The sequence below is a fragment of the Schistocerca gregaria genome, chromosome 6 (genome assembly GCF_023897955.1).
Source record: "Schistocerca gregaria isolate iqSchGreg1 chromosome 6, iqSchGreg1.2, whole genome shotgun sequence".
NCBI classification, from domain to species: Eukaryota; Metazoa; Arthropoda; class Insecta; order Orthoptera; family Acrididae; genus Schistocerca; species Schistocerca gregaria.
Window position 1 is genome coordinate 386691700 of NC_064925.1, and position 18925 is coordinate 386710624.

Here is an 18925-nt window from a genome sequence, read left to right on the forward strand (position 1 = left end):
CTGCTCTCTCCTCTGCATTTAACAGTGGAATTCCCGTTGCACTCTTAACGTTACCACCGTTGCTTTTAATGTCACCAAAGGTTGTTTTGACTTTCCTGTATGCTGAGTCTGTCCTTCAGACAATCATATCTTTTTCGATGTCTTCACAGTTTTGCCGCAGCCATTTCGTCTTAGCTTCCCTGCACTTCCTATTTATTTCATTCCTCAGCGACTTGTATTTCTGTATTCCTGATTTTCCCGGAACATGTTTGTACTTCCTCCTTTCATCAGTCAACTGAAGTATTTCTTCTGTTACCCATGATTTCTTCGCAGCTACCTTATTTGTACCTATGTTTTCCTTCCCAACTTCTGTGATGGCCCTTTTTAGAGATCTTCAACTGTGCTGCCTACTGCGCTATTCCTTATTGCTGTATCTATAGCGTTAGAGAACTTCAAACGTATCTCGTCATTCCTTCGAACTTCCGTATCCCACTTCTTTGCGTATTGATTCTTCCTGACTAATGTCTTGAACTTCAGCCTACTCTTCATCACTACTATATTCTGATCTGAGTCTATATCTGCTCCTGGGTACGCCTTACAATCCAGTATCTGATTTCGGAATCTCTGTCTGACCATTATGTAATCTAATTGAAATCTTCTCGTATCTCCCGGCTTTTTTCAAGTATACCTCCTCCTCTCGTGATTCTTGAACAGGGTATTCGCTGTTACTAGCTGAAACTTGTTACAGAACTCAATTAGTCTTTCTCCTCTTTCATTCCTTGTCAAAAACCCATATGCTCCTGTAACGTTTTCTTCTACTCCTTCCCCTACAACTGCATTCCAGTCGCCCATCACTATTAGATTTTCGTCCCCCTTTACATACTGCATTACCCTTTCAATGTCCTCATACACTTTCTCTGTCTGTTCATCTTCAGCTTGCGACGTCGGCATGTATACCTGAAATATCGTTGTCGGTGTTGGTCTGCTGTCGATTCTGATTAGAACAACCCGGTCACTGAACTGTTCACAGTAACACACCCACTGCCCTACCGTCCTATTCATAACGAATCCTACGCCTGTTATACCATTTTCTGCTGCTGTTGATATTACCCGATACTCATCTGACCAGAAATCCTTGTCTTCCTTCCACTTCACTTCACTGACCCCTACTATATCTAGATTGAGCCTTTGCATCTCCCTTTTCAGATTTTCTAGTTTCCCTACCACTCTCAAGCTTCTGACATTCCACGCCCCTACTCGTAGAACATTATCGTTTCGTTGATTATTCAATCTTTTTCTCATGGTAGCCTCCCCCTTGGCAGTTCCCTCCCGGAGATCCGAATGGGGGACTATTCCGGAATCTTTTCCAATGGAGAGATCATCATGACACTTCTTCAACTACAGGCCACATGTCCTGTGGATACACGTTACGTGTCTTTAATGCAGTGGTTTCCATTGCCTTCTGCATCCTCATGTCGTTGATCATTGCTGATACTTCCGCCTTTAGGGGCAATTTCCCACCCCTAGGACAAGAGAGTGCCCTGAACCTCTATCCGCTCCTCCGCCCTCTTTGACAAGGCCGTTGGCAGAATGAGGCTGACTTCTTATGCCGGAAGTCTTCGGCCGCCAATGTTGATTACTTATCATAATTTAGACAGTGGCGGGGATCGAACCCGGGACCGAAGACGTTTTGATTATTAATCAAAGACTCTACCCCTAGACCACGGGTACTGTATACGGCTACTGTATACGATACTTAAAATTGCGTGACTGAACGCACTCAGACCCAGCACTTGAGTTTCGCTGTCAAAGCCGTTACCGTTGTTTTCTGACTATACTGCAGTCCACTTTTTCTATATGGGTGGGGATGAACGGTGCAGGTTGGCCCAATTTTTTTCTTCCTTTTTCCAACCTGTATTTTGTATTTGCACTTACCTTTTTAATGTGGAAACAATGGTACTTTGATTTATCACTTTTACAACTAAGTGAAAGAAAATATTTAGTGAAATAATATCACTTTGGCCAACCACCCCACCTATAAGGTAAGCTGGCCCAGCCCCTGGGGAAAGTTGGCCAACATGATTTTATCATTCAGTCAGTTACGACATTGCTCATTACATCAATTCCTGTAGCTTTATGACAAAAATTACAATCACAAATTGGGTTATCTTTGTTATAATAACAATCTGACAGGAAAGCATCTACAGAAATCTTATCACTCGGCGTCTGATTGCCCGATAGAATCTTCATAGTTCAAAGATTCATACGAAAGTAATTTCACATGATTTTTTACACATGACAGATGTACCCACCGCTTACAACTTTGGCATTGAACCCATTAATCACCTGGATTGTTGTGAGAAAATGGCTTAAGACACGGGGAATCCTCATCCTCATCTTCTTCATCTTGAAGAACCTTCTCAAGAGTACCCTCTTTTTTTTTCTGAGCTTAATTTAAAGGACCTTTATCGCGATCTCAGTCAGTTTTGCACGGAACATCAGTATTTCTCTTCAAAGTGTCTTCTTGTCGCTCACATCTTTCCTTGAAGCGTCTCTCAGTACTGCCGAGGTTTTCTTCGTTTCTTTTCTGTCTTTTTCTTGGTTGCGACTTCTCGAATGGCCTGACATCTTCAGGCGTTAGTAAACACGATTGTTCACACGATATGACGTTCAACTTAACAGGCGCTGTTACTGACAAAACAGGCCTACCATTTTGTTCTTGAGCAGTTGAAGGACCATTTTCAGCAATCAAACCACAACCAGAAGCATTAGGATCAGGTCTGTCTGTTATGTACGAAGGCAGAAAGCCATCATGTGTGAAAATGTCCCTGTTTCAGGAGGAGATGACTGTCACTTTGAATCCAGCCACCACTTTTCTAGACGTAACTACATTAGATAGCAGAGTTATCGCAATGTTTGGGAGACTGTATAGTATCACTGGTTATTTGTGTGCTATGAGCCATGCATTGCAAGCTGAGTTTAGAAACTTCTTGAGGGGCCGTAAACACTTCCATGTGAGTGCTGTAGTTTGTGACTACAGTGGCTTGGGAAAGACAGAATTGTGGCACCATTTTCCTCGCAAAAATCTAAGACTTCAGTTGATAAATGGGAATTGTGGTTGTCACTTAGTACCAAGTAACGATGGTCTTGGAACATCGAACATGAAATACAAAAAAACAATGTTCACATGTGTGTGAATTCTAAGGGACCAAACTGCTTAGTTCATCGGTCCCTAGATTTACACACTACTTAAACTAACTTAAACTAACATACTAAGATGACACCTATACTCGAAGGAGGACTCGAACCTCCAGCGAGAGGGGCCGCGCAGTCCGTGACATGTTGCCTTAAACCATGTGGCCACTCTGCGCGGCATGAAATACAAAATAATGCGCGTGTTTCAAGAAAGTATTTTCTGTAATCCACGCTAAGGGATGGGCACTACCATTGCTTCCCACAGGAACGTCTCCGATAAAACCGGTTTTGAAGTTATTTCCAGGGAATATGAAAAATGGAGGCACGCTATTTCCAGCGGCACTAACTGCTAAAACCATAGTGATAAGTGATTATATTTCAGAACATATTACCCGCTCTATCTGAAGTCATCTCCTTCGAGTTACTATCCTGTCAGATCTTTTCACTGTAGTGATTCCAGTGACATCTACATTTCAGATGTCACCAGGCGTTACTTTCAGTCTTGTGAAAACATTGTTCAGGTTGTCGAAAAACAAGGCTGTGTTGTGCTTGTTGAAGCTACAACATCGTGCCAAACGAGTTATATGTGAAGTTCGAATGCATTCTTGAGTTTGATGTCATTTCAGCAATACCGAAAACCAATCATCTCCCGCCATTCCAAAGTCAGTCCCGGATTGAGGTATTTTGCGTTGAGAGGCGACTGCATAGGTGTAGACAAAACGTCGAACTCTTTTTCGGTCAAAGTACACGCCACTAGCTTTAGTAGGATATTCTTCAAGTAAGGTTACCTGTACAGGTTCAAACGCTTAGAAGCATATATTTTTCTTATGAATGTAGGCCCTATTTAAATAATGGTTGAATAAAAAAGATTTCGTAAAATTATTAGCAAACTTTGCTTTATACATTATTTCATTATATTTAAGGTAATTATTAAAGTAGCTAAAATATTAAGTACGTCACTACAAAACAAAGAAATATGTTACCTGAAATATTTTGCAGAGCCAAATCTATACCAGAAGTTTGTTTACGTTTCAAAAGGTTCTGAATCTTTGAATTGGTTACAGAAACTGTCGAAAGTTTTTCTAGGTATGTTAGACTCTCTGCTCATTTCCCTCATTGAACTTCCATTCAATTTTATTTCTTTCACTGCTAATATGTTAGTTGTTGCAGAAACGTTGCCCTTTTTGTTTCCCTTTATAATTTCGAACCATTAAAACCAAAATGTCAGAAGACGATGAGTAAAAGCATGAATACATTCCAAGATACAGGTGGGTTTTATACTTCAAAATATATGTCCTGCAATGCCCCATAGGAAATAATTCCAAATTTATATTATTTCTTGAATACATGAAGACAAGTTATTGGTTTTGATAGGAAACAAAAGAAAAAATGAAATATCGGATAACGTTACAAAAGAAAACACATGTATGGAATAGCGTTACCAGTTCAAAATCAATTCAGGATACAATATTCTTACTTTCATTAGGCTGGAGTTTTAAAGTTAATAAGAGTAACCAGTGGACCAGTCCGAGGTCAGACAACTGGAGAATGGAAAATACGCCATAACACAGAATTAGGAGAGCTGCATAAGGAGCCTAACAACTTGGCAGTGATGAGAAGCAAAAGGGCTGGACATGTAGTTAGAATGAAGGAAACAAGCTGGCTCAGAATTTCAATTGACTGTATCCTGTCAGGCAACAGACCAGTGGAAAGACCTATAAAGAGGTAAGAGAAACCTTGTTGCAACTGAGAGTAACGGAAGAAGTGATAGCAGCAGACAGAGGCAGATGGAGAGCTCTAAAAGTGGTGGCGCGTGGTCCACTGGGCCTGATCGCGTGAATGAATGAATGAATGAATAAATGAATAAGAGTAATCACTTAGAGGAAGACAGCGAGGTAGGTTTGCCCTTATTTAAGTGGGCCATTGTGTCCCATCGCCATATCGTATTTATAATACTTCGTTTACGAAAACGTTTTAAACATTTGTCACCGTATACAATCTCAAAATAATCCTTAATCTATGGACTTCAATCGTTGTAGTTCCCACTTTCTTGAGACCGTTACCTTGGATTACACAACAACATATCTCAAGGAAGGAAGATTTACTTTCATTAACAAAAAACCATAGAATGCAGTACCTACCTCCCTCGAGAATCTATCTTCCCTAGCGCGTTTATAGAAAGCCAAAATCTTGCTACCAGCCTTCTTTATCGGTGGCGCATTCTAACGGAATATTAACGAAATAACATCGACAACCCATCGTGCCCCTATGGCCCAACGTGCTCGCGTTCCCTTGAAGTTTGAAAATAGGATAGATAATGGTAATATAGAGTTATGAAAAATGTTCTCGTAAATGCATTAGCCCCACTGAGATCACCCCAACTCCACGAAGATGGCTGTCGCAGCATTTACCGAATCATAACTGTAGGTGCATTTTTCATCATAAGTAATGAGCTGTCTGGCTGGCCACATTGTGTGATTATATATGACTGTAAACTTGCCAGTTTTCATTACTGCAACGGCTTAATAGCCTGGAGATTGATTTGACTAATATAGACATCAACACCAACTCGACGCCCATGCAGCAAGAACGTTTTTTTCCAAAATTGTGACTTTACCAGATCTGATTCTGTCATATTGCGGCAGTTAGTGTCTCTTGATAACGTCGATTTTATTCATATACTTGTCATCTTATCAGCATTCTAGTTCTAGGAGCATGCCTTAAATCACAGTAGTGGTAGTACAATTGTAGAAAATAATTTTTAATTTGTAAACAAAACGTATCTTTCCCTTACAACTTGAGTACACCATTTCTAAAATAAGATGACAGAAGAAAAAGCTTCGTTAACTGCTGTGTATTAGACATCTTTACACACATGTGACCTAAATGTTTTTTGGGACAGCCTTGTCTGATACCAGAAAATGGCCAATCAGCGCCAGTGAAGTGGACGACTTGAGCCTCAGCACAGGCTGGGACTCGGCCATTGTGCATAGAAAATGGCTGAGTATTTCTCACCTGACAGCTCGTAGATGTTTAATCTTTTGATGCGAGAGACATGATGTTCCCTTTCATTGTTGTATGTAAGAATCGCTCTTGCAGTTATGATTCTGAATTACTTGCTCTTCCAGCATTAGATACTACTGTTTCGTGTACACGTTTAACATTGCAGGAACAGGACGACGTAGACTAAAATTATAAAAGAAGAATAATATGAGTAAAATTTTGTACACATCTGTGTAAAATTTCGAAAGATCAGAATGTCTTCTTTGTCTAGCAATGGAACAGAGGGCCTGGGTTTTATGTTTCTTAGTAAAGAAGCTTTGTCACTGTAACACTGTACTGTGTTTGTTGCCATCAGATCAAAAACTTACAGCAATCACTCATTTTATACTACAGAGAGTTTCTCTATAAGCGCACCTCTTTTGTGAGAACCCTATTTTATAAAGTATGTAGTTAAAGGCAAAAGAACATTCGCACAACTACAAAAGAGACAAAGAACGTGTGCTTGGCGCACAAGGTATATAGCAGCTGGCGACTCAATACCCACAACCGAGTGAACTGGCATGGATTTAGTTGTATTTATTAGAACATGACCTTCTGGTGTTTTTCAGAAACGGCAATAGTTCAAAGTTGTAATTATATTGTCTTCCTGTTTTCATAGAGAACGATATAAACAAAGCTGCATATATATATATATATATATATATATATATATATATATATAATGAAAAAATTAGTTGGATTGATTGTTTCAAGTAATTTTAAAACATAACTTTTGAAATTTAGAAATATGCCACATGTATAAGATGTATAAGACAGCAAATAATTAGGTTTTTGTACCATCTTAATATATTTATGACAAGTTAAGTAGGTTTTAGAAACACGACAACAAATTTTCATTTAGTGAAGAAACAAATTTCGTGAACAACTCCTCAAATAAAATTTTAGAAAATATGTTGAATATGTAGCATTTCTTGTAACTCATGAAAAGTCGAATCTATATGATAACTAATTTTCTCACCACAATTCTCAGAAACATTCAAGTTTATTATTACGTTATGGAGAAACTTCGAAAGACATGTTTAGCAAGTGCATTTGCGTATAGTGTAACTACTTGGGTAACCTAAATCTCATAATTTATAGCTGAAATTAGATTAGATTTAAAAGACGGTGAGGCTGTGAATTTCGGTTACCCCAGGAAATTATCCTAAATGTTTGTTTGTTATGGAGAGAAACATTGATTAATATATTGTTGTGTTAGGCAAGGTAGTAACGTACACCTTGTGCTGTATACAATTCCATCGTAATGGTATGAGGCCGCTTCCCAACTTCAAAGGATGCACATACTGGTGCTTGCATAAAGCACAAAGAGAGTAGAATAACTCACTGGTTCCATTCTCAAACTATAGTTAATCGAAAGGCCAACCCGAAAATGGCTAAACTATGCCAGCATTGAAATTGAATAATAGAAAAAGTTTATTATTACCAGTCACTGTTTATCCATATCGACAACACAGTTTTAAGGTTTAAACCTCCATCATCAGGTGGATTTATATGTGTTAGTACGACTTTTGTGTTTAGTTACGTCTTTGAGGTAATCTGCGGCACTGCTTAGTGGAGAAACCAAACAGTATTGTATGACATGGTTTTGGGGAGGTTTTTGACTCAAAATTAAATGTATATCTAAATGTGAAAACAAACAACTAAAATAGAATACCACTGTGGTCACAGGCACCTTTCTGTCACATATAAACTGTCATACTTTGTAAACAAAGCTGCAGCTCTTGAAGTTTATAAAAATATAAGGATAAAATTAATGACATAGATTGATTTAAATAATTAGGCAAAATAATTTTTGAAATTTTGACATGTGCCACGTTTTGGCACATTGGTGTCTGAAAACTACAAAGTTCATAGAATATACAGCAAAACAGAATCATTATCTCGAAGTACCAAGTTTATATAGCAAAACAACAGTATTATTTCAGAGTAAATTTGAGAGGATTGTGGAGAGCTATAGTTGAGTTGATGAATACATGAGTTAGAATAAATATTTTGAGTGGATTTACAAATCCTTTTCTGCCAAGTTTATATGGTTTAAATTTCATACTTGTTTGTATAATCAAGTGGCATGCTGCAAACCGCAAATACCACAATTATGTTGCCAAGAGTGATAAAATTATACATGAATAACGATTTGGTGGGGGTTTAGAAATAGAGGCTCAAAAAATTGTGACAATGAATTGGATATATATTGGAAAATATCAAAGAAAAGCTGCAAATTACTAAATTAATTCATGGAAAGTATGAAAGGGAAGAGAGACACAGAGTAAATAACTAAAGTAATTCATGGAAAACATAGAGGGTAGGATGGAGGCAGAGAGAGAAAGAGAGGATCAGAGGGAGAGAGAGAGGGGGGGGGGGGCAGTAAGTAATGATTGGCGGAGATATTCTGAAGACTATATCTGTTACATGTTATAACTAAGTAAAGTCTGTAGTAATATATTGATTATGCTTTATAATATGTAGATATAAATACAATTTATGATATTATGCTATTATTTGATATACATACAGTCTCAAGCAGACACAAGGTACAAGCAGTTGGTGTGCTGGTATTTTTTCAAATGAGACCATTCCATCGTTCATTTGCGGAATGTCATGGTATCATAACTTAATATTTATGATAAATACTAAGGAGAAGGTAGAGGTTGTGTGTGTGTGCGTTCATATTGCAAATTTAATAATGTAGCCTGTTCTTGAAAACAGATTTGATGCTACTGTAAACATTCTCATTTTCGTCTCTTAAGGTTGATATAGTTTGTTTTATTTAGTGTTTGTATATCTGGACTGTTCCAAGGGTGTCCAGTTTTTCATTTTTCGGATAGGTATGCATGATTTGATACTTGTTTTGTTTCGTGCAGGTGGAAGGTTATTCCTGATATGTGGTATTTCTTGGTTTTAAGTGCTGCCATGCGTTCTTTGAATCTAATCTCAAATGATTTACCTGTCTAGCTCATGTAGAAACAGACCAAACACTCAATTTTTACACACTCATATAGTGAAGTGGGTTGTGTTGCTGTTGTGAGGTAACTTCTGCCCAGTCTTGTTGTCGATGGATATGTTCATTGAAGACATTGGCAATCTGATACGATATACTACACAGAATTGATAGTACGGAAGATCGTATTTTCTTTTTGTTTTTTATGAAATGATTGTTCTGGAATTATTGTTTTATGGAGTATACTATGATGCTGTTATGGCCAATTGCAATAGCTGTTTTATTATTTCACTTTCTTGTTTACGTTTATCTTCAGAGAGCAGTAGTTTGATAGCTCCGTTGATCATTTTGACTTCTCACAACTCGTGAATAATCAGATCTCAAGATAATCGTGAAGTGGTCGAAATTAGTTTTTATGTTTGATAAATTGCGGATGGCACTGTTACAATAAATTATTTTGAAAATTATACTATTGCAGCATCTCTCGGAACGAAGACTTGAATCTCAGTATCACAACGGTATGTGAGTGTTATTAGGTAGAAGAACAGAAATTCAGCGTGGCAAAGACAAAAGAAACATCGATAAGGTTGATATCAGAGATCTGTTTGTTTTTGCAGCGTAATCTGGCCAGTCGCACTATCTGGAGAGCACCTGCAAGGAAGGTGAACGCTGTTGTTATCTTTAGTCCCGTCACTGTGACTGTCATGTGTGCACAACATGAGACATATGGGCAACCCATATGCAGTCATCCACACATGGAAACCACTTCTGCATTACACAATGACTTACAACAAAATTCCAAAGACATCATTCCCAGTTATCAGTCTGATGGACGTGAAGTCATGTCAGCTTTATCAAATATGAAAACCAAAAAGATATTTTAAAAATTCAGTTTACTTCTTTCACAAAGTTTCAAACTATTCCACTTATTTTTATGTACAAGGTGCTTCTGTCGGTAAGAAAACATTTCGTATGTATCTATAAGTTAGTAACTTCTATTCGACCGAATAAAAAACTGGTATGTCTTTGGATGATAAAAGCAAATCTGTTACATATTTAGAGCTAATAACATTGTAAGAATTCAGTCTTTTTTATCATATTTCATATTTCCGATTTCGTTCATTAACTTACTATGGTTTGTTGTGTATGCTGGTGCTTACATTTAGTTTATTATGTTAGGTAGTAGAATTACTTATGCCATAGAGTTGACTGAATAGTATTATTCTTCACGTTGTTTTCCAAATCGGGAACGGTAGCAGGAGAGCTCTGTTGCCGTTCTATTTTTGCGATGGTAAAAGATCTCTCTCGGTGTCTGGCCAAACAAAAGCCACCGATAGGGAACTATACTACTCTTGTGTCATTTCTTTCTTGAAAGGTTCGATAATATAGCTAGCGTAAAAGCATCTATATTTTTTTCTGCTGCAAGCTGATTTGCGTTAATTGACTGTGAGGAAGGACGAAGGTAATATAAAAAATTGGGTTAGATAGAGCAGCAATCAGTCGTGGAATTAAGTTGCTTCACTATGACATTTATAGTCACAACGCAGATCAGATTTCGGCCTGTGTCAGGTCATTATCAATGCAGTTCGGAATTGTAGCAGTTGTTCGTGCTCAAGAGAATGCTTACACAGTTCAAGCGGAGCATATCATCCAGTTAATAATGTCAAACATACTTTTTTTTAGTGCCGAAAAGTCCTTTTCTATAGCTGGCTGTCAGAAGCAAACAGAGTAGTTGACATCTTGATCTAAGTGGTTACAAAACTTTTATAACGTATTCGGTGCTTTGTGTGCTTATAGTTGTGTATTACAAAAATATGGAGTTTAAGTGTTACACTGAATTAAATAGCTGTCCAAAATGCATAATTTTTAGCATAGTTCATTGTGATAATGCATCAGGAAATGTGACGTCGGCAGCTACACATGCCATAGATCCTTTCTTAGAGTTAACTCTTGGTATCACTTGGTAGTTGTCTATGAAACAAAAAGATAAAAGAGGAAGAAGAATATACGGTCTGTAAAGTATGTTGCAAAGTTTGGCACCATATTTCCACCTGATAAACGTTGCATTCTTCCTCAGCATAGAACAAGCCGCACCTGTTCAAACATATAGCTGTGTCGGTACCTTCGCGAACTACAGCAAATATAAAGCAAGTCAATAATGTTAGTAACGTTTTTCTAGTATCGAACATGATCCATTATCTTTTTCCCTCCTAAAATCTTGTTTGGTTAGGTCAAGCATTACTGAAAAACTATTAAAAACTGAGAGGTGAAGAAAGTCCGTTTATTGAACCACCAGTGGAATATAAAATCAGCTAGGTCCAAAATCGAAAGGAGTAAAAATCTGTATCAGCCAGTTAATAACGTCAATTATATTCTAACTTAAAATAAGATGCATTACCTTCTTCCCCCATGAAACGATGCTTGGTAAAAATATTATTGACGTTGTTGACTGGTTAATATACCTATTTATCATTTTTGATCTTTGACCGTGTAGGAGCATTAAATGATAAAAGTTCGTTTACTGCAGCAGTAGCGGAACGTAGCGGAGTATATCATCTAGTCAGTAATGCCAAACATAATTTTTTTTTTGGTGCCAAACGTGGTGCATTATCTCTTTCCCTCATAAAATCTGTTTTGGTGAGGTGAACCACTACTGAAAAACTACTAAAACAAGTCAATCGGTGAAAGTTCGTTTATTAAACCACTAGTGGAATATAGCCTCAACTAGGTCAAAGATAGAAAAGGATACAAGTTCTATTAGAGAGTCAGCAAAGCCACAGTTACATTTTTCTACTGTAGAACGTGATGAATTACCTTCTTTTTCCATAAAATGATATTTGGTGCCGTGAACAATTACTGTAAAACTTATAAAAAAGTCAGGTGATAACAGTTCCTTTATTGTACTTACCGTTCCTTCAACATTATTTGCAATAACCCAAGTTGCTCCCATACCACAGCGTTAACATAAAAAGTAAACTAGTTTTTTCTTCCTATATAGTGATGTAGTATCGAGAAAGTGTGGTATATATTAAGTAAACAATTCTGTCGACAAATAATTTCAAATAAAAAAAGGTAATTAATTTAGCTGTGGAAATGGTAGGAAATTCACTTTTGTTTTTTTTTTTCGAAAAAAAAACGTTAAAATACAGAATGAATACATCACTCGTTTCCAACATCTGCAAGGTCAACACACGTCTATTTACGTATATACTATTCGTAGTAGTTACATTGAAAACATAAAATCTAGCAAAGAGGACGATACAGATCGCCGCATACATTTCTCCTCGGCTAGTGGACTATGACAGATGAGGTATTGATTTTAGTCAGTCTGAGACTAGCTAGAAGCGAGCTTGAAAAAAAGACCGACAATATTACTGCTCCATTTAGCACGTTAGCCTAGATGTTAAATAATGCTGATACATCAACTGTTCAAGTTCATAATCAGATCTAACCTACATACAGATTCCCTATAATGGATTGTAAATTGGCATTATTAGCTAAATACGGTAGACGTTTGAAGCACTTGGAGCTGTGAAGCTAAGATGGCAGGTGCTCACCAATTTATACAGCGTAAACTCATTGGGCACTGAAACAAAACTAGGAGAACAAAGTTGGTGGAGCAGAACGTCAGAGACTGAACAGTCAGTGTAACTTATTTTGGGATCAACAATCAAATTATGAGAGTAGCAAGGCAGCAGTGAGGTATATAGATCGAAGTACGAGAACAGGGGTTAGACATTGAACTAACAGAGCAAGATGGCGGCCTTAGGTTATATAATGATGGCATATTTCAGTTTTTATGCCAGTAAAATGTAGGATTGTGAGTGGCAGAGAAAACTGTGCGGTGTATGTGGTGTGTGTGTGTGTGTGTGTGTGTGTGTGTGTGTGTGTGTGTGTGTGTGTGTGTGTATGTGTATGTGTATGTGTGTGTGTCTGTGTCTGTGTTTGGCTATCTGTCTTTGTGCCTGTCTGCTGATGAAGCTTCGTAGTTTCTGTGACTGCTGACAAAGCATCCCGCTGGTCTTCTCACCAGATGTGTGACGTGGCTAGGATGATATAATGGTATGACTCTTAGCTTATGAAGAGTGCGCCAGAGGCCCCATTGTCTGTACTGCTGATGTAAACTGGATTTAAAGACCAACACATAGTTTCACTGAAAACAACTGGAAAACACTAGGAAGGACACTAACCTTGCACTTGGAGTCATGAAGCTTGTTGGGCCGCTACCATGGCTACTGTGTCCATAGTGCCTGGAGTAGAGGTCTCCGTATATACGATTACAGAAAGGCATACTTAAACTTATTAAGCAACTAAGCAACAGAAATAGGATATAAATAAGCACTGAAACCTTCCCGTCTAATATTGGATGAACGTTTGCTTGCTGACTGAACGCTGCGTCTCTTAAAATCTTTTAACTGCTGCTCTGTCAAGACTACCTGCTGATTATTACGACGAAACATAAAATGTGTTGTCGCCGTGGCCCTCAGTCGTTACCTGAAATTATTAAGACTGACCTTTAGTTATTTATACTGGATCGCCATCTGACTGCTACAGCAAACTGTGGAATGAATATACTTACTTCTCTTTAACATAATTATAAGCTGCTGGTGGAGTTTCATAATACTTTGTGACTGGAATTCTTTAAGTTGAAGTTAATTTAGATTTGATAAAAGCTGAAGCTCAGTTTAGACTTTTCTTTTAAGATAACAATAAATTCTGTAAAGCATTTACGTGAATGATTTTGGGATAGAAAATTCTTAATGCATTTAATCTGGTAGAAGTTAACTATATTCTGAGAACGATCTTGACAAACAATTACAAGGGGTATAGTTCTTTACAAAAATTCTTAAAAAGTAGCGTTGCGCTACATACCTAATTTTCCATCAAAATTACATAACTATATTCTGAGAACGATCTTGACAAACAATTACAAGGGGCATAGTTCTTTACAAAAATTCTTAAAAACTAGCATTGCGCTACATATAGCGAGTGGCTGGCGAGCACACCGCTTCTTTCAAAGTGTTAATTCATACCTCGCTTACAGCGACCTCCTCTCATGTCTCGCTAGCTACGACTGCCTCGTCTCACATCTTACTCGCAACTGCTCGCTTCCAACGCTCAATGCTACAAAAGTGCGGACTCGCCGCCAACAATGGTTTTTGGTGCAGACAATCCCTGCTACCATTACAGATGTATTACTGCGCGCTGTTTCCCGCTCTTTCTCAAAATGTATCTATGCGCGGTTTCCCGCTCTTTCTCAATAATACACAATGCAATTTAATTAACAAAACAATTTAAATAAGAAACAGTTCAGATAATTACATGCTAAAACAGTTTAAATACGCCTATTACATAATTACAGCACAAAGTAAATAGAATACAGACAAAAAATTGTTTCCTTCCCCCATAGTATATTACGAATGATGATAATGTAACATACTAACGTTCATTTATAAGTTTGACATTGGGAAGGTTTTCAAATGATTTTTATTTTTATTTATATAACAGTGTTTTTCTAAATGAACATGTTTTTTAAAATAGGAATCTGAACGCAAATTGTATTTATACTTCAATTTTTAAGCCTAGACGTATACCATTGGTCACCGATGGAGGCGTTGCTTAAGCACACGTGCTCATAGCTTGCTACATAAACCCAGGATTAAGGTAAATTCCTTACAGTCTCCTGCCACACCTTGGTAGACGTGACGCCACCAGCAGTTGACCAGCTGCGTAAAACATTATAGTTACATAATCCACTTTTATAAGATGGTTGTCATTAGTTTTGTGTAAGATATATATTGTAATTTCACAGTACGTTCGCCCTGAAGATGGCTCCTGCGATGGGCTGAAACCAGTCGGCACTAAATAAATAAAAAACGCGATTAAGACCATTTTGTTAATACTACCTTAAATAAATGTCTGACAGGAGATGGGTGGGCACCAGCTTTTATTCTGATGAATACTTTTTCTCTTAGTGATGAAGTACCCTAAAATATGACGCCATATGAAAGCTCTGAATGAAAATAGGTATAGTAGGCTAATTTACTGATATCTTTATCATCAAAATTTCCAATAACCCTAATATCATAAGTAGCTGGACGTAACCGTTTCAGCAGATCATCAGTGTGTTTCTTCCATTTCATCTTCTCATCAGTGCACATACCCAAAAATTCTGAAGATTCTGCCTTAGCAACAGACTTCTGTCCTTAGTTCATTTTTATCAATGGTGTTATGCCATTTATTGTACAGAATTGTATATGCCGTGTTTTCTCAAAGTTCAGTGAGAGTCCATTTGCACACAACCACTTAATAATTTTCTGAAAGACGTTATTTAAAATTTCCTCAGTTGATTCTTGTTTTTTTGGCTGTGATTACTATACTTGTATCATCAGCAAAAAGAAACAGCTTTGCATCTTCCTGAATATAGAGTGGCAAGACATTAATATATATTAAAAACAACAAGGGATCCAAGACTGCACCCAGTGGGACACCATGAATCCTGTGGTCATTAATTTCCTTCATACTGTTCATAGGTACATACAGCATACATATACTTGTACAAATGATACGTATTTATATCAAACCAAATAATTAAAGAAACGAGAATTTGGAAAATGGCTCTGAGCACAATGGGACTTAACTTCTAAGGTCATCAGTCCCCTAGAACTTAGAACTACTTAAACCTAACCTAAGGACATCACACACATCCATGCCGGAGGCAGGATTCGAACCTGCGACTGTGCGGTCGCGCGGTTCCATACTGTGGCGCCTATAACCGCTCGGCCACCTCGGCCGGCCGAGAATTTCAGTCATTTATTGATACACAAAGACCAAATAAGTTTCTCTCAGCAGGAGTCGAAACGCTGCTCAACTAGGAGGCATACCTCAGCAATTGTTTCCCACAAAAGATCGCAAATATTTCCATGACTGATCATCCACTATGTCAATCATATCAAAATGATCATGTAAGTCTACTCATAGGTTCTTCCTCAGAATTATCGCTGTTGAGAAAACTGAAACCTTACGCATTTTCATCTGGGGTGCTTCCAATGCTTTGTGGCAGGTTTTTTAGTTTGAGCACTTGTCGCAGCACAAGCAAATTTTTTAACTGCTCATTGCAAGAACTAAAATTCTTCAACTTCCGCCTTATGAACTGTTAAATCTCGTTCTGTGTTCGTTCTTGCACTTTTGGTGCTGACCTTACGCCTTGCGATGGAGATCGTATCAGGTAAGGAAGCAGGAGAGAGGTCAAAAATTAATACCAAAAGTGAGCTAAATCAAATGAAAATATGAAGGGTAAATATCACATTCTTCTTCGGCAAACGCTTATCAGTCAGCAGGATAGCTTGAGTATGAATGTCTGCTCTTAATAAGAACTTGTCTTTCAATAAATTTCACAACATACCGGACGTAAACATTACTACTTTGCTACAATGAACCGGAGAACCATAGACATCCCGATAACAGCTAGATAAGAGTCCAGTGTGGCACAACATACCCTACTGTTACCACGGCATATGACGCTGTACCTCTATACCACACGTAATCAGTACTACTTTGTCCGACGTACCGCAGGAAAATTACGCTAGCGCATACCAAAGATACGCCGATAACAGCGCGGTAAGGGTCCAGAGAATTTAAATATAACGTTGACGTAAATCGCAGAGATACCGATACCAACTCGATAAGGCCTCGGTGATCGTATTAAAAGCCGAGGTTGCTCACAGGTCTGCAGAACAGCAGCAGCCACCATGGTGAAGGCACGCAAAATCGTTCTCGTCCGACACTTCCAAGGGCCGCCTCGAACCGAGGACTTCCGCATCGAGGAGGAGGATCTGCCGCCCGTCAAGGAAGGACAGATTTTAGGCGAGGCAGTCTACTTTAGTGTCGACCCCTTCCAGAAGGGTTACACGGTTATGCACAAAGTGGGAGACACCTTCTACGGCGCTCAGGTAAAGTACCTCTCACTTCCCTCGTTTATAATCTGATACAGACGGTTACTCTGTACCTTGAAGGGGGCATCCACACGCAGCGCCACTGGCACCATTCCAGTGACGTCACCGACGTTTCGTGAGCAAAATGCAAACTTTCACTCGTCGCTCTCCAGCGACGTCATTTTTTGACACGCCATTGTGAGTTAAATGTTATTTTAACTTTCTGACGCCATTAAGCCTTCCCAAACCAGTGATAGCAGTCGTTCACCTGCTACATGGCGATTGCATTTCGAAATAATTTCAATCTCTGTTTAGACTGAGTGTGACAAGAAAGGCATGGGAGACTGGTTTATTGAGAACTGATTTGGACACAATCTGGAGCGGTCTGTTTTTCTTTTACAACTATGCGCTGATGAACCAAAATATTATGACCACCTGATTAGCAGTTTGTTTTGTCGGTTTGGGGAAAAAATCACTGATTCTGCACTATGGGACTTAACATCTGAGGTCATCAGTCCCGTAGAACGTAGAAGTACTTTAACCTTACTAACCTAAGGACATCACACACATCCATGACCAAGGCAGGATTCGAATCTGCGACCGTAGCAGTCGTGCGGTTCCGGACTTCGCGCCGAACCGCTCGGCCATCGCGGCCGGTGCATATCGGTGATCCCACCGTTTATTGTTGGGTTTGTGGAGATATGTCGCATTAGATGTCTACGCACAGGTTATGTAATTCGCATAAATAACAAGCCACTCATTTGCGTACACGGTGATGGCGCCTGATAGTGACGCAGCTGAGTTCCGTAGCATTTACATCAGGCGAGACCTCACTATAATGCTCCGCAAAGCACAGTAGCACGATTCTGGCGTCGAGACGTGGACAATTATGCAGTTGGTCGGCAGCCGTCAGTTTGCCTTCGATTACTACCACAGGCCCTATGTGAGAGCAGGAGAATGTCACCCGTGCATAATACTGCTCTCACCAGCCTGCGTCCGTGGCGGGCTGCTCGTTTTGAGCAACCGCTCAACTCGATGAAGCCGTTCACAGAGACGACTATCGACCTAGTGTAGCAAAGATGTGATTCACCCGAAGACCCAACGCGTGACGGACGAATCTCGATAGTCCCATGCCCACCCCAATCGCAACTCCAATATCGTTGGGTCAAAATGTGAACACATGGGGGTGGTCTGCTGTGAAGCTCCATGCTCTACAATGTGCGATGAACGGTGTGTCCCGAAACACTTGTGGATGCACCAGCGCTGTGCTCTTTGGAAGAGATGTCACACATTACCATGTATATTACTTTACATAGCAGACAAGCCTCCGAACCCCACGTCCTGTGAAGAGTCGGGGACGTCCAAGCATTTAGCTCCTAGTGGTAGTTTCACTATCCTTCTACCTCTTTCCGTAGCTTCTCACGGCTGGTAGCACGTTAGCTTCGACCAACTTCGCAATTTTCGTGTATTAGTTCACAGGCTCTGCTTAATAATAATCTGTCCTTTGTCAAAGTAGTTTATCTCAATGGATTTCCCTATTAGCACTCCATATCTTCGCTGGGGTGATCATTAGTCTGCGCCTGCACCGCTTACATACTGTTGTTACCGCGTCAAGTGTCCTCAATGCCACCAGGCAGCATGCAGCGTCGCACTGAGAAGTGGTCATAACGTTCTGGCTTATCAGTGTATGTACGGCTGATTACACTATCAGAAATTGTCGTATCACACCCGAGATTTTATGATTATTAGCAAATCATCAAACAACAAGTGAGGTAGTTTGAGATTTACATAAACATTTCATTTACTGTTACTTCGT

The 18925-nt window shown here is 39.0% G+C and overlaps 1 protein-coding gene across 1 annotated transcript in view; it reads left to right on the top strand.

Annotated features, from left to right (window-relative positions):
* Positions 1-16916: 16916 nt before the first annotated feature.
* LOC126278535 (prostaglandin reductase 1-like) overlaps positions 16917-18925 on the top strand; it is a 28909-nt gene continuing 26900 nt past the window's right edge. Inside the window, exon 1 of the mRNA XM_049978710.1 lies at positions 16917-17127. Coding sequence (XP_049834667.1) covers positions 16927-17127 — 201 coding nt within the window. The 5' untranslated portion in view covers positions 16917-16926. The remainder of the gene's footprint in view (positions 17128-18925) is intronic.